This window comes from Microcaecilia unicolor, chromosome 2 (genome assembly GCF_901765095.1).
Source record: "Microcaecilia unicolor chromosome 2, aMicUni1.1, whole genome shotgun sequence".
NCBI lineage: Eukaryota > Metazoa > Chordata > Amphibia > Gymnophiona > Siphonopidae > Microcaecilia > Microcaecilia unicolor.
In genome coordinates, this window is record NC_044032.1 from 594,425,285 (window position 1) to 594,438,804 (window position 13,520).

Here is a 13,520-nt window from a genome sequence, read left to right on the forward strand (position 1 = left end):
TAGTGGAATCACGGATCCCAATACCCTACACCCACCACAATGCATTGCTGATGTGACTCTGCAGTGTCCTTAACAGAAAAGGTATCACACTCACCCGAGACCCACATCAGAACCAGGGAAAGGCTGTCATGGAGGTGGGTACGGAATTTGAGGCTGGCATACAGGCTGGGAAAAAAAGTTTGTAAAGTGGGTTTTTTTTGGTGGGAGGGGGTTAGTGACCACTGGGGGAGTCAGGGCAGGTGATCTGCGATTCCCTCCAGTGGTCATCTGGTCAGTTGGGGCACTTTTTTGGGACTTGTTTGTGAAAAAAAGGGTAAAAAAAAAGTGACCCAAAATCACGGTAAAAACGCCTTTTTCGATTATCAGCTAAAGACGCCCATCTCTCCTCGGCCGATAACCACGCCCCAGTTCTGCCTTCGCCACGCCTCCGACACGCCCCGTCAACTTTATTCGTTCCTGTGACGGAGTGCAATTGAAGACTCCCAAAATCGGCTTTCGATTATACCGATTTGGGCGCCCGCGAGAGAAAGACGTCCATCTCCCGATTTAGACCGGAATATGGGCGTTTTTCTCTTTCGATTATAAGGTGGATAGTTTGTTAATATTGCATCCTATTTATGTGAAGGGGGTGCATTTTCATAAGATAGCTAAGGCTATGTTTTCTGAATTTCTGATTCTTTACTGGAATGTACTTCCTACTTCTTTTAGAATAGATGAAAACTATTTTTCTTTTTGCAAGAAAATTAACTTATTTATTTTCTTAATTTGGTCTGACCATGGTATGTTAAATGTTTCTTTTATATGAATTTGTTTGATGTATTGTCTTGTTTAAATATTTTTAATTGATGATGTAAACCGCTGCGGATCTGTTAGGGGAGGGCGGCAGTGTATAAGCGTGAGTTGATATTGATATGCACATAATCAGAGAACAGCACTTAGTCAGATTAGTGGTATTTATGCATTTATGAGTATATACCAATATTCTGGTGACTTATGAGCATATTTAGCACCTAACTGTTGGTACCCACATTACCCCTTATGTGTAAACCCTGCATATGTGCACCTGAACAGCCAATGCTGACACTTCAAAGGATTGCTTAAACAGGGCCTCCATTCACTGATCCTGAGGATCCTTCAATGCTGCTCCACCTTCCACTGGAATGGTCATCTTCTTGGTCTACATTAGGAAGGGAAAATCTCTCCTGCTCCTGTAGAGGCAATGGGTACAAACACGAATTTACTGACTCACAGGCCAACATCTGGTGACTGTCACTCTGCATCTACTATTTCACTCATTGCTTCGCGCATGGGAAAGGTCATGGTCAGCTTCCTGAAACACTCCAGAAACAGATCTCTTTTCCTGTCTACCTCTGAGAGCTGCTTCTCAGAAATCTTTTAACACTGCTAGCACCTAAGAAATCAGATAGGGGAGTTCATCCGGCCTAAATATCTGGATCACCATGGCATCCTTCACCAGGTACATTTCCTCCTCCATCTCGGTGGAGTGCTGCACCGAGGGGTCTCTAGCCTCTAGGACCTTTTGCATTAGAATCACTGCTTCTTCTGACCCTAGCAGCTCCACGTTCTCTAAATCTTGTCACTGGGATGACCTCAGAATGGCTCTCAGTCTCACAGGACCCCAATTCTCTGGCCTGTCCTCAGCCATAATCCCCTTCTTTACGTAGAAGGCCTGATGAAGGAAAGGACAAACTCTGGAGAGAAGAGTGCGACTCATTGCAGAAACTTCCACTGCAGAATCTTGAAAACTAGGAAGCGGAGATCCTCTGTATTTCCATTGGGTTTGGCATGCCCAATCATTTTGAAAAGTTGACTCCTATGTGGACACATACACATTTGCAATCCTCTTCATCCAAATTTCACAACCAGCCATAACAGTAGCTCTTTCTCTAGAACATTTTAATCTGCCTACACCTTTCAATTTGTTTGTGCTCCTGTTTACTCACTGTATCACCCAGTACTGTTTTCATTGCTTGCATTCTTCCTGTTGCAGAACTCACATTCACAGGCACTTTGATCCTCCTGATCCCTTTTCCTCCAAGATCACTCTTACTCTTTCAGTTCTGCCCCAGAGCACTAGTCCCAACATATTCTTAACTTTCCAAGTCCTTTCAGCCAATCTCCTGTTCCCATGGTGCTCCTTGTTTGAGTTTATCTACTCTCACCCAGCCCCAATGCAGCATTACCTTGTCCACATGCATTACTATGCACTCTTCTGGGTTTGTGGCCCTTCCAAACTTCCCTCTGATCTCTACTCTAGTGCTTTTGGCACAGCACAGCAGCAGCACAGACACATACCCAAGAAACCTTCTTGGCCAGTCTCCCACAACCCTCTGTGCTTTGATTTTGCTACTTAAAGTGACCATGTCCAGAAACTTTCTTTCCCTCTTTTACACTATCCCCCAAATTCTATAAATGGAGCTAAAAATTGCATGTGCAAATTTCAGGCCTGTGCCCAACTTGCCCAATTTAATTGAATAATGAGCCAATTAGCACTGATAATTGGGCTCTAACAATCAGTTATTGGTGCTAATTGGCATCAATTAAAATTTACGTGCACATATTTATATGTGGCTCCTAAAAGGGGGCATGGCTATGGAAGGGGGTCATGGGAGAATCAGGGGCATTCCTGTAATTTATGCACACTTATAGAATAAGGGGGATCCATGCTTAATTTAGGTGTGAGGATTTACATCAGGGTTATTTGGTGCAAATCACCATGCCTAAAGTTCCCGGCATAAGCGCTATTCTGTAAATGGTCCCTAACATTTAAGCGCCATTTATAGAATAGTGCTTAGTGTGCCGATTTTTCACCACTATAAAATTTCAGTCCTGTGTCTCAGATTTTCATTTCTGTGGTGAGTGATGTTTACCCTAGATTATGTGCACAGATATTAACTGAGCTATAGCAACATCAGACTCTTGCACTGATGAACATTAAAAATAAGCACAAACAGAGAAGACGTTGCCTGTTCCAGGAAGCCAATACTTGCCTAGTTATCTATATTAGTAGTTTGTGGCTTAAGAAGTCAGGATCTTGCTGCTAAGCTAAAAATTGCTGAAATAGATATAGAAGGAGTGTCAGGATTAATGTCGGAGGCCAAGCATTGAACTCTTACCATGTTAAAAAGAGCACATTTTCAGTTCTAGAACAGTTGTTGCCAGGGCCATGCCTAGGGTCTCTGGTGCCCCCCTGCAGTGTGGCACAAGATGCAAAGGAAATAGGAGCTGAAAGATGGAGTGCATCTTTGTGGGATTGCTGAACAAATAGAGGGTTTACAACCACTTAGCTTTTCGTGCTTTCATGTTCACGAAATTAGTAATTAAATCTTTGATATGTAACTGGGCACATATATCATTCTCAATAGCAATCATGGCAAGGCTTACAAGCCTTTCTTGCGAAATACTTGATCGCAAATAATCCTATATAATAATTCTCACCTCCAACAGGATGTGCCTGGGACCATGCCTCCCTCGGAGGTGGTCTGCTAGGCAGGCACGCACTGACGTCGGTGACAGCTGATACCAAAGCAAGGGGAGGAGTAGGGAAACACGCGGAGCATGTTTCCCTACTCCTCCCCGTGTGTTACAGCCCACTGCACCCCCCTTCCGCGACCCAGTCGACCCCCCTTCTCGGTGAAAACCGTCCCCCGCCGCCGCCCAGTACCTGTGCTGACGGGGGACCCCAACCCCCATCAGCCGAAGTCCTGTGCTGGCCTTCGCGCCATTGCTTCTTCAATGATCTTCGGTTTAAATTCCTCTGCGTGCGTCTGATGTCAGATGCACGCAGAGCAACTTGGACACAAAATCATTGAAGAAGCAATGCCTCAAAGGCCAGCACAGGACTTCGGCTGATGGGGGTTGGGGTCCCCCGTCAGCACAGGTACTGGACGGCAGCGGGGGACGGTTTTCACCGAGAAGGGGGGTCGACTGGGTCGCGGAAAGGGGGGGTGAAAACTGAGGGACGGCAGAGTCTGGAACAGCGAGGGAGGGAGGGTGGAGGAAGGCCTTTCTAGCGCCCATTTCCTTCCCTTTTGAAACGGGCATTTTTTACTAGTTTTTATGATTTTTAACCGTGAAAATGATCGCTCACCACTTGCCACACTGACAGGAATTGTCAGCAATATTCTTAGAAACAAATTGCTATACATTGCAAAATAAGATAGCAGATGTAAATTCTCAAAATGGACATATTCCAAACACTAAAATGAAAATAAAATGATTTTTCTCTACCTTTGTTGTCTGGTGACTTTCTTTTTCTGATCATTGATAAGCCTCTGACTCTAAAGTTTAGCAATTTCATTAAAGCAAAATATATTTTCACATATCACAGACGCTTCCCTATCCAAGGAGAATCTTTTATATAAAAACAAACACCAAAAAAAACAATCATATTTTCACTTACCAGCTCTTGTACACTACCTCAGCTAAACTTCCTCTGAAACTACTGTTGGAACCATCAGCCAATGAAATGGCTTTTAGCTGTAGCTATCGGGTTACTGATAATTATGCAAACATCATTGCAGTCATGCCCTCCTCTCGGTGTGCAAGCTCAGAGAAAAAAAAAACAAAAACTTTGAACCACTTACAGATTTTTACAATTACACTATTTAGTTTTTATTTCTCCCCAGTCTCACTTGCACACCTCCCTCCAAACCTGGCTGTTCTCTTTAATTTGAATGTTGTTCAAGCTCACCCTGAATGAGGAGTTCGTCCCACACCAAAGACATAAATAGCATTGGTTGTATTCTTTTAAACAGCTTCAGCAGAGCCTGCCTGCCTCAGTGAGCACTGTGGTCAAAGAGGGGAGGGCAGGGGAGAGAGGAGAATCACAGCTTCAGGTAAAACATTTTGCAAGTGAACTGACCTCAGGAAACAGTAGGTGCCCTCCAGAGGTCGGCGCCCCCCTGCGGTGCTTACCGTGTTAGCACAGCCCTGGTTGTTGCAATCTGTGCCACCAACTGAGATGTCGTTTATAAAACAGCATTCGGTGCACAGATTCTTAGAATGCTCAGGCCCGCCCACACCCCTCCCATAGCCATGCCCCCTTCTTGGATCCACACATAAGAATTTATGCACACGTCTTTATAGAATAGCAACTAGCAAAATGCATGCACTAAATCCTAATTCTTGCCAATTAACGCCTATAATTGAGCATTAGAGCCCAATTATCACTAATTGGTTCATGACTCCAGTTAAATTGTGTGTGCAATTTGGGCGCATGTCCAAAATATGCGTGCACAATTTTGTGTGCCATATATAGAATCCAGGGCAATGTGTCTTCTTTTTTTTCAATTAATTTATTCATCAATATTTACATTCATGAATAAACACAAATATTGAAACACAGAAAATCATCTCAATTTACAAATTAAGTACAAGAAAAAATTAGAAGAAATTACAATAATAATCTTAGTCCACAAAAGGCAATGTGTCTTCTTAGGTTATTGCCATATTGGTCTCCCTTGCTCATCTAATATAATAAAACGCACCGTGAACGTTCTGAAGACAACGTTCTGAAGTCACTCAAACACTCCCTGGCTGTAGGGTTCGTGGATTCATGGTGTGAAGCCAGCCAGCCGTCTCTGCCCCGCCCTCGCGTCAAACGTCATGACGTCGAGGGCGGAAAATTATATTAGATTTACCTCCGTGGTGGCGGTTCCGGCAGCGCAGCGTCAGGGAAGGAGGCGGCGCTCCCAACGTCTCTAGCCTTCCCTTCGCTGTGTTCCGCCTTCTTCTGACGTCAAGGATGATGTCAGAAGAAGGCGGAACACAGCGAAGGGAAGGCTAGACGTCGGGAGCGCCGCCTCCTTCCCTGACGCTGCGCTGCCGGAACCGCCACGGAGGTAAATTTAAAAAGAAAAAAAAAAAGGGATGTTGGGGGGAGAGAAGAGGGTGGGCAGTAAAGTTGAACAATGGGAGCGGGAGGGCAGGGGAGAAACGACAGCATGGATGCAAAGGGGGGGGGGCATGGATGCGAAGGGGGGGGGAGAAGAGGGCGGGCCAGGCTGGGACATGGGAGAGAGAGGAGCATGGATGCGAGGGGGGGTCATGGAAGGGAGAGGGGAATTGCTGGAAAAGGATGAATGGAGGGGGCAGGGGACAGAGGAGCATGGATGGGCATGGATTGGGAGGGCAGGGCTCAGGGAGAGAGGGGAATTGCTGGAAAGGGATGAATGGAGGGGGCAGGGGACAGAGGAGCATGGATGGGCATGGATTGGGAGGGCAGGGCTCAGGGAGAGAGGGGAATTGCTGGAAAGGGATGAATGGAGGGGGCAGGGGACAGAGGAGCATGGATGGGCATGGATTGGGAGGGCAGGGCTCAGGGAGAGAGGGGAATTGCTTGAAAGGGATGAATGGAGGGGGCAGGGGACAGAGGAGCATGGATGGGCATGGATTGGGAGGGCAGGGCTCAGGGAGAGAGGGGAATTGCTGGATAGGGATGAATGGAGGGGACAGATGGGCATGGATGGATATGGATTGCAGGGCAGGGCTCAGGGAGAGAGGGGAATTGCTGGATAGGGATGAATGGAGGGGGCAGGTGACAGAGTAGCATGGATGGGCATGGATTGGGAGGGCAGGGCTCAGGGAGAGAGGGGAATTGCTGGAAAAGAATGAATGGAGGGGGCAGGGGACAGATGGGCATGGATTGGGAGGGCAGGGCTCACACTCTCTCTCTCATATACAATGTCTTTCGACTCACACTCTCACACACTCTGTCTCACACTGTATCACATTCACTCTCTATGTGCCACACAGTCACTCACACACTCGCTTGGTCTCATACACTCACTCTCACAGAGAATCTGTGTCTCACACACACTCTCTCTCTCTCGCACACACACACACACACTCTCACACTGTGTCTCACATACACACTTGCACACACTCTCATTCTCACACACACACTCTCTCACAAACACACTCACACCCAGACTCACTCTCTCACATACACACACACTCACACTTTCACTCTGTCTCTCACACAGTCACTCTCACATACACTCTCCCAAACATACACACACCGAGGAAAACCTTGCTAGCGCCCGTTTCATTTGTGTCAGAAACGGGCCTTTTTTTACTAGATATTAATAAACATTCATAAATCAATTACCATGAAGACATTTTTAAAAATTATCTAAAGCTATATAAAATATACTTTTATTTTTGATAGACTGTATGTTTCAGCTAGCTAATTTATGAAGTTTTATGAGGAATTGACAGTGGTTACTTATTGGACACCATTTGTGTCTACTGATTGGTATGTCATGGGTGCTATGAGAAATGCTCATAACAGCGAGATCAGGTGTGCAGGGCATTCTAGCCAGTGTGTTTGATGGCTGAGTTCTGGAAACTGATAGGATGGTTCAAGAGTGGGCTGGTTGAAAACAGCACTCTCTGTATTATGGTGTAAGTACTAGAAATGCAGGGTAGGTAATGGAACCCTTGTATTTAAAAGATGAGGCTCTAATGGCCACTGCCTCCAAACACATTTAAGAAATGTTGTTCTAGACACTGATCTACTGAGAGTTGGGGGATAATGAAGGTAATACTTTTACTGGCAAATAAAACTGTAGTAAATTAAATATATTTTCCTTTCCTTGAATTTCAATTAGCAGTCTGCCAAAGAGAAAACTGAAAAGGGTGAACTGCATAAATGTTTGTCATTCTTCAGCCTAATATATTATATCCTTGTTGTTCATTGATACTTCAGGAAGTAATTTTCATAGATGCAACACAATATTTCAGTCATAAATGTAAACTGATGGTGAATATTTTTTCTATAGGATTAAAGTTTGGGAAACAAATCGATGAGGAATACCAACATCTATGGAACACTGTGTTTAAACTGGTTGGAAAATGTGAAATTGGACAGAGTTTTCCTCTGCGAGAAACATCAACACCTTTTCTTAATGTAAACCAAATTCCATTTCAAGGTAATGATAACAAGCCTTCAGTAATTAAAGGAGTTTAAGTATTTATTATTATAATGAATGATGTTAAGAATTCATTTATATCTTGATTTTCTATTAGGATTTAATTCAATAGATATGTTGTATGACCACTAACCAGATTTTTGTGTTTTGTAGTACAGAGCACTAGTGTCCTTATTGGTCCTGAAGGAAATTGCATTATAAGAGAAAGATGCCCACACACTAGAGGGTTAATGCCACCTGGTGCCTCCCACTGAAGTACAGCTCTCTCAGAGCTCAGGAACATTACCAGAGTTTCTTGAGCATGTATGGGGGGTGGGGGGGGGGGTTCCTGTGCTGATAATTGCTTCTCTTCCTGCCTCAGTTTCTCCATTCTGCCTGACTGCAATAGATATACTTGCTTCCCATTGAAAGACTTGAAAGGAAAAACAAAAAAAAAAAATGGAAAATGCCGTTGGACAAGAATGGCAGGGACCAGTTCCTTCATCCCAGCAGGCCAACCTCAGGTACCCATGAGCTTGGAAGAAAAGGGAAACACCACAAGGGTCTGAATGAGGGCCCTGTGGGTACACTTAGCCATACACCTGTTGGGCTCCAGCTCAGCATAACGGTTCGTGAGGTCAATGGAAAAATAGACTGCATTCATCGGGAGTATTATCGCCATCTCTTTATCAGTCCCCTCATGGGGAGCACATATGGCCCATTTTACTCCTCCTCCTCCTGCCCTGACCCCTCAGAATTCATCAGGAAGAATGTGGGGTCCAAGAAAACCAGTGAGCCACCTGCCTATTCATCTGCAATGGTAAAAAGCAGATAGAAGGTTTGGGCCACTTCTATATCTGTCCTAATGGTTAAGTTTCAGATTAATAATATAGAATTCAATATTGTATATGCTTTATGATTGCTAGGGGTAATTATGGATTCCACCTGACCATGAAAGATCAAATAAAGAAGGTAGTGCAAAGTGTCTTTTTCAAACTAAAGTTATTAAAACGTGTTAAGAACTATTTCCTTTTTTACCTCCTCTCTCTTACAAACCACATCATTCTTAGATGCAGCTTCTTTTCAGGGTCCTCAGATGCAGACAGATAAAGTGGGTAACACTATTTCTATCTTGGATTCCTATTATTTCCAGGATTTCTCTTCACCCTCCAGAGTTGATTGGCAGTGTTCAATGAGTTATTTGCCTCTGTGCTATTCAGATTCTGAGGAATATCTGCCTCATAGCCCTCTAGAACATTGAGAACTATTTGACACTGGCAATGACCCAGGGGCTTCAGAGCCGTTGTAGCCAGTTGAGCCTCCAACTCAGCATGACAGTTCGTTTTCATCTGTGGTTGTTTCTTGTTTTCATCGCCAGAGTTTTGTTGCAGATTGAAAGTTTATGGCTTGAAGTTTCCCATAGCAAACAGCTGTTTGATGGAAAGCCAAATATATTCATGTTCTGTCTGAGTAATAGATACCAGCTTCTTGAACTATGCATCGAAATCATGCGATATGGATAAAAAGCTATGCTAATAGCTTGCAGCTGCTAAGTTCTCTGCAGCCCTGCATCTGTGGTCACATTAACCAGTTGGAAATCCATCACAAGCCATTGTATCAACACTTTGGTCATTGCATCAGATTTGCCTTACTTACAACAGTTGATTTGCTCTTGAAACTTCCAAGGTTCAGATTACTAGGAACAGATGCTTTAGATGAGTGAGCAAAAGGACGTTTGTTTTTAAGGTGATAGGTTAAAGTAGTGAGGCTTCAATGATTTTAAAAATCCTTATCACAGGATTTGCAAATAATGGTGGTCGCCATTCAACGAACTTTATTGACATCCATAGCTATTTTTTTCTCCTCATTCTGTAGTTGTGAATAAAGGTTCTTAGTTCAGTAGTCCTAATCCTGTTGAGCTGAAAACAGAAAAAAGGAGCAGGACAAAACTACTAGGCCTGTAAAAGCAGAGCAAATCAAAGTTCAATTACCAGTTCAAGGTCATGCCATCAAATCCTTAGTGGCATAAGTACATAAGTATTGCCATACTGGGAAAGACCAAAGGTCCATCAAGCCCAGCATCCAGTTTCCAACAGTGGCCAATCCAGATCACAAATACCTGGCAAGATCCCAAAAAAGTAAAAAACATTTTATACTGCTTATCCCAGAAATAGTGGATTTTTCCCCAAGTCCACTTAATAACGGTCTATGGACTTTTCCCTAGCTGCAAAGGACTCAAGTACAAATCAACTTACGCATCCAGCTTCTCCTACATGAGTACATAATTGTGGAATGCACTACCAAAAGCCGTGAAAACAACCTATGACCACCTTAACTTCTGGAAATCACTAAAGACCAACCTGTTCGACAAGGCATACCCTACCGATCCAACCTAAGCGCCTGAACCATGCAACACAACAAAACCAAAGCCCGTAATGAACCCTATATAACTCCCCTTCTCTATGATTCTCTAATGTGTCTGTAACACATGAATCTTATTCGACCATAACATCAATTTGTACTTGTTTCATCACCAGAGTTGGCGAATGTCTCCATGGTACTATGTAAGCCACATTGAGCCTGCAAATAGGTGGGAAAATGTGGGATACAAATGTAACAAATAAATAAACCCTTTCAGATCTGCCCCTTGCACTTCAGATCAGATCATGCAGGAATGATGCTCGCTTCCTCCAAAACACCCCTGCATTTCACATTCATTCCTCGATGATCAAAATCAAATTTGGGCGCTAGAGGCCATTAGTGCAGTACTAGCTCTCGCGTTTGCTCCCACATGATGATCAGAGCCAGCAAACGTGTGTAGCAATGAGCTTGCCGGCTCTGAACACAATGAACAATGCAAAACATGGCATTCCCTATTTCTCCCTAATGCTCAATGAACAGCGCGCCAAACGGGTTCTGCTCCTGCAGCAAACCCTACGTCAGCTCAGAGCTGGTGTTAGGGTTTGCAGAGCTTTGGGGAGGAATGGGGAACCCTGTCCAGCATGCATTTGCATGCTTACAGGCCCCCCCCCCTGCTGGTGGACCCAAGACTCCCCATGCCAAAATGTTTCCCTGGAGGCCCAGTGGGCCCCTGCATCACCGATGGCAAAAGATTCCCCTGGTGGCCCAGTGGGCACCTTCCCCACCCTGGTGAGCTAGTGCCCCTGTACCTTTTCGAAGTAGCACTTCCTCCTGTGAGTGCCGCTTTCAAAATGGGGGCACCCTGCCCTGCTCGGACCTGTCAAACAACTTCTGTAGGAAGATTGTGCCTTGAGCGCATGCCCAGGCACAATCCTCCTGCAGAAGTACCCCAATTGTTAGAGCTAATAGCGCACATAAATTTGCATGCTATTAGCTCTGATCATTGGGGCTTTATTTCCCACGCTGTTCTGGCGCTCATTTTACAGCGCTGTTCGGAACAACTTGGGGTTTTTGATCATCTGCCTATCAATGCACAAACCACTCTCTCCTCTCCCCTTCACTGCCTAACAATGTAGCCTCTATCCTTTCCCCTTCCCTCCCCCCAACTGCAGTATCTCCCCTTTCCCCTCCACTTCCTTTCCCAGGGCTGCACCGGGGCAGGGCCGCCACTGCAGCGGCCCTCCCCGGATTGTGGTCGCCGCCCCCTCTGGATCGCGGTTGCCCTTGCAGATCGCTGCCGCACCCCCCCCCCCCCCCCCCCCCCATATCGCTGCCGCAAAATACCTTATTGGCTGACGGGTATCCCAAGGCCCTGCCAAGCAGAAGATGTCTTCCAGCACTGCTGCCAATTGCCTGCCCTTGCAGCTGCTTTTTCTCTCTGGGCATGCTTGGTTTCAAAACCGAGCATGAGCCTTGACAAGAAAAGCAGCTGCTCAGCTGAGCAGAAGAGCAGTTCTGGAGTTGCTCCTCCGGGTCCTCCCCAGCCTCCAAGGGGGGCCCGGCAGTGGTACCTGAGTTTTCTCTCTCCTGCTCCTGTCGGGACGCAATCACTTGGGTCCCGGCAGGAGCAGGAGAGACAGAAAGACCCTGGCGCCAGGCTCCCCATGGAGGCCCGGGCCCGAGGAATTTTGCCCTCCCTCCCTTCCCTCCCTCTCAGCAGTGCTGCCCTTCCCCAACAACAAAAACCTCTCTCTGTATAACATTGGAGTGAAAGCAAAATGCAAACCCTAGAAACAGGGCATAGTTGAGATTTGGAGAAAATCGAACAGGGAAGAGACTCAGTCCTGTTAACCTATTGTATCTTGTATATATACAGGGTGAGGCAAAAAGGTAATCCCTTTGGGTGTTTTGCTATTTACTCAGCAACTGCTTGGAATTTCAACGTGAAATTTTACAGCTTTATTTATTATTATCTGTGTTTATGAATGGAATTAGAGTGTCCCCTCAGCGATTTTTTTTTGTTACATTTGTACCCCGCGCTTTCCCACTCATGGCAGGCTCAATGCGGCTTACATATACAGGTACTTATTTGTACCTGGGGCAATGGAGGGTTAAGTGACTTGCCCAGAGTCACAAGGAGCTGCCTGTGCCTGAAGTGGGAATCAAACTCAGTTCCCCAGGACCAGAGTCCACCACCCTAACCTCTAGGCAGAAGTGTTTGCACTGTAACAATACCATTCTTTGAAAAAAAAATAAAACAGGCTACCAGCTTACTGTTAATGACATCACAGTGACATAGACTTTTTGGGGCCCCTTTCATCAAGTGGCGGTAGTATGCGACAAAACAACACTACCACTGTGCACGTCCAGGCACCCAGCAGTAGGTTTTTGTTGTGTGCCATTTCCCGTGCCAGAAAATAATTTTGTAGTTTCTAGCGTGGGAGGTGGGGAGTAGGCATGCCGAGCAGTAATCGGGCAGTGCTATGTGCTGCCCGATTACCACTGGGTTAGAGCAGCAACCCTTACTGCCTGCTAAATAGGAGGCAGTAAGGGCTCAGTCAATAAATGGCCGCATGCTAATTTTTAGTGAAAATCCGCCTAGGCAGAGGAACACTGAGATCCCACGGTATGCTAATTTTTAACATAGTAATATAGTAAATGACGGCAGATAAAGACCTGTACGGTCCATCCAGTCTGCCCAACAAGATAAAGGGAAATGGGACTTGATATACCGCCTTTCTGTGGTATTTTGCAACTACATTCAAAGCGGTTTACATATATACAGGTACTTATTTTGTATCTGGGTCAATGGACGGTTAAGTGACTCATTTTACATGGTACGTGATACTTTATATGCATACCCGAGTTTGATTTGTCATTGCCATTTTCAGGGCAAAGACCGTAGAAGTCTGCCCAGCACTGTTCTTGTACTAAACGTTCTGAAGCTAACATCAAAACCCCTTAAAATTTACACTCCAGCCCATCCATATCTCTTCAGTCACGATCAGGGCACAGACCATAGAAGTCTGCCCAGCACTGGTTTTGCTTCCCGATGTTGCCATCTAATCTCCGCTAAGATTCCGCGGAACCATTCCTTCTAAACAGGATTCCTTTGTGTTTATCCCACGCGTGTTTGAATTCCATTACCGTTTTTATCTCCACCACCACGGTGGTACATTAGTGCACGGCCATTAATGAAGTCCATTTAAAAAATAGCAGTAAAAA

At 45.2% G+C, this 13,520-nt stretch overlaps 1 protein-coding gene across 1 annotated transcript in view; it reads left to right on the plus strand.

Moving 5' to 3' along the window:
- The window catches only part of LOC115462209 (probable ATP-dependent RNA helicase DDX60), a 368,606-nt gene that overhangs the window by 128,401 nt on the left and 226,685 nt on the right, over positions 1 to 13,520 (plus strand). Inside the window, exon 10 of the mRNA XM_030192223.1 lies at positions 7,806 to 7,955. Within this exon, the coding sequence (XP_030048083.1) occupies positions 7,806 to 7,955 (150 nt within the window). The remainder of the gene's footprint in view (positions 1 to 7,805; positions 7,956 to 13,520) is intronic.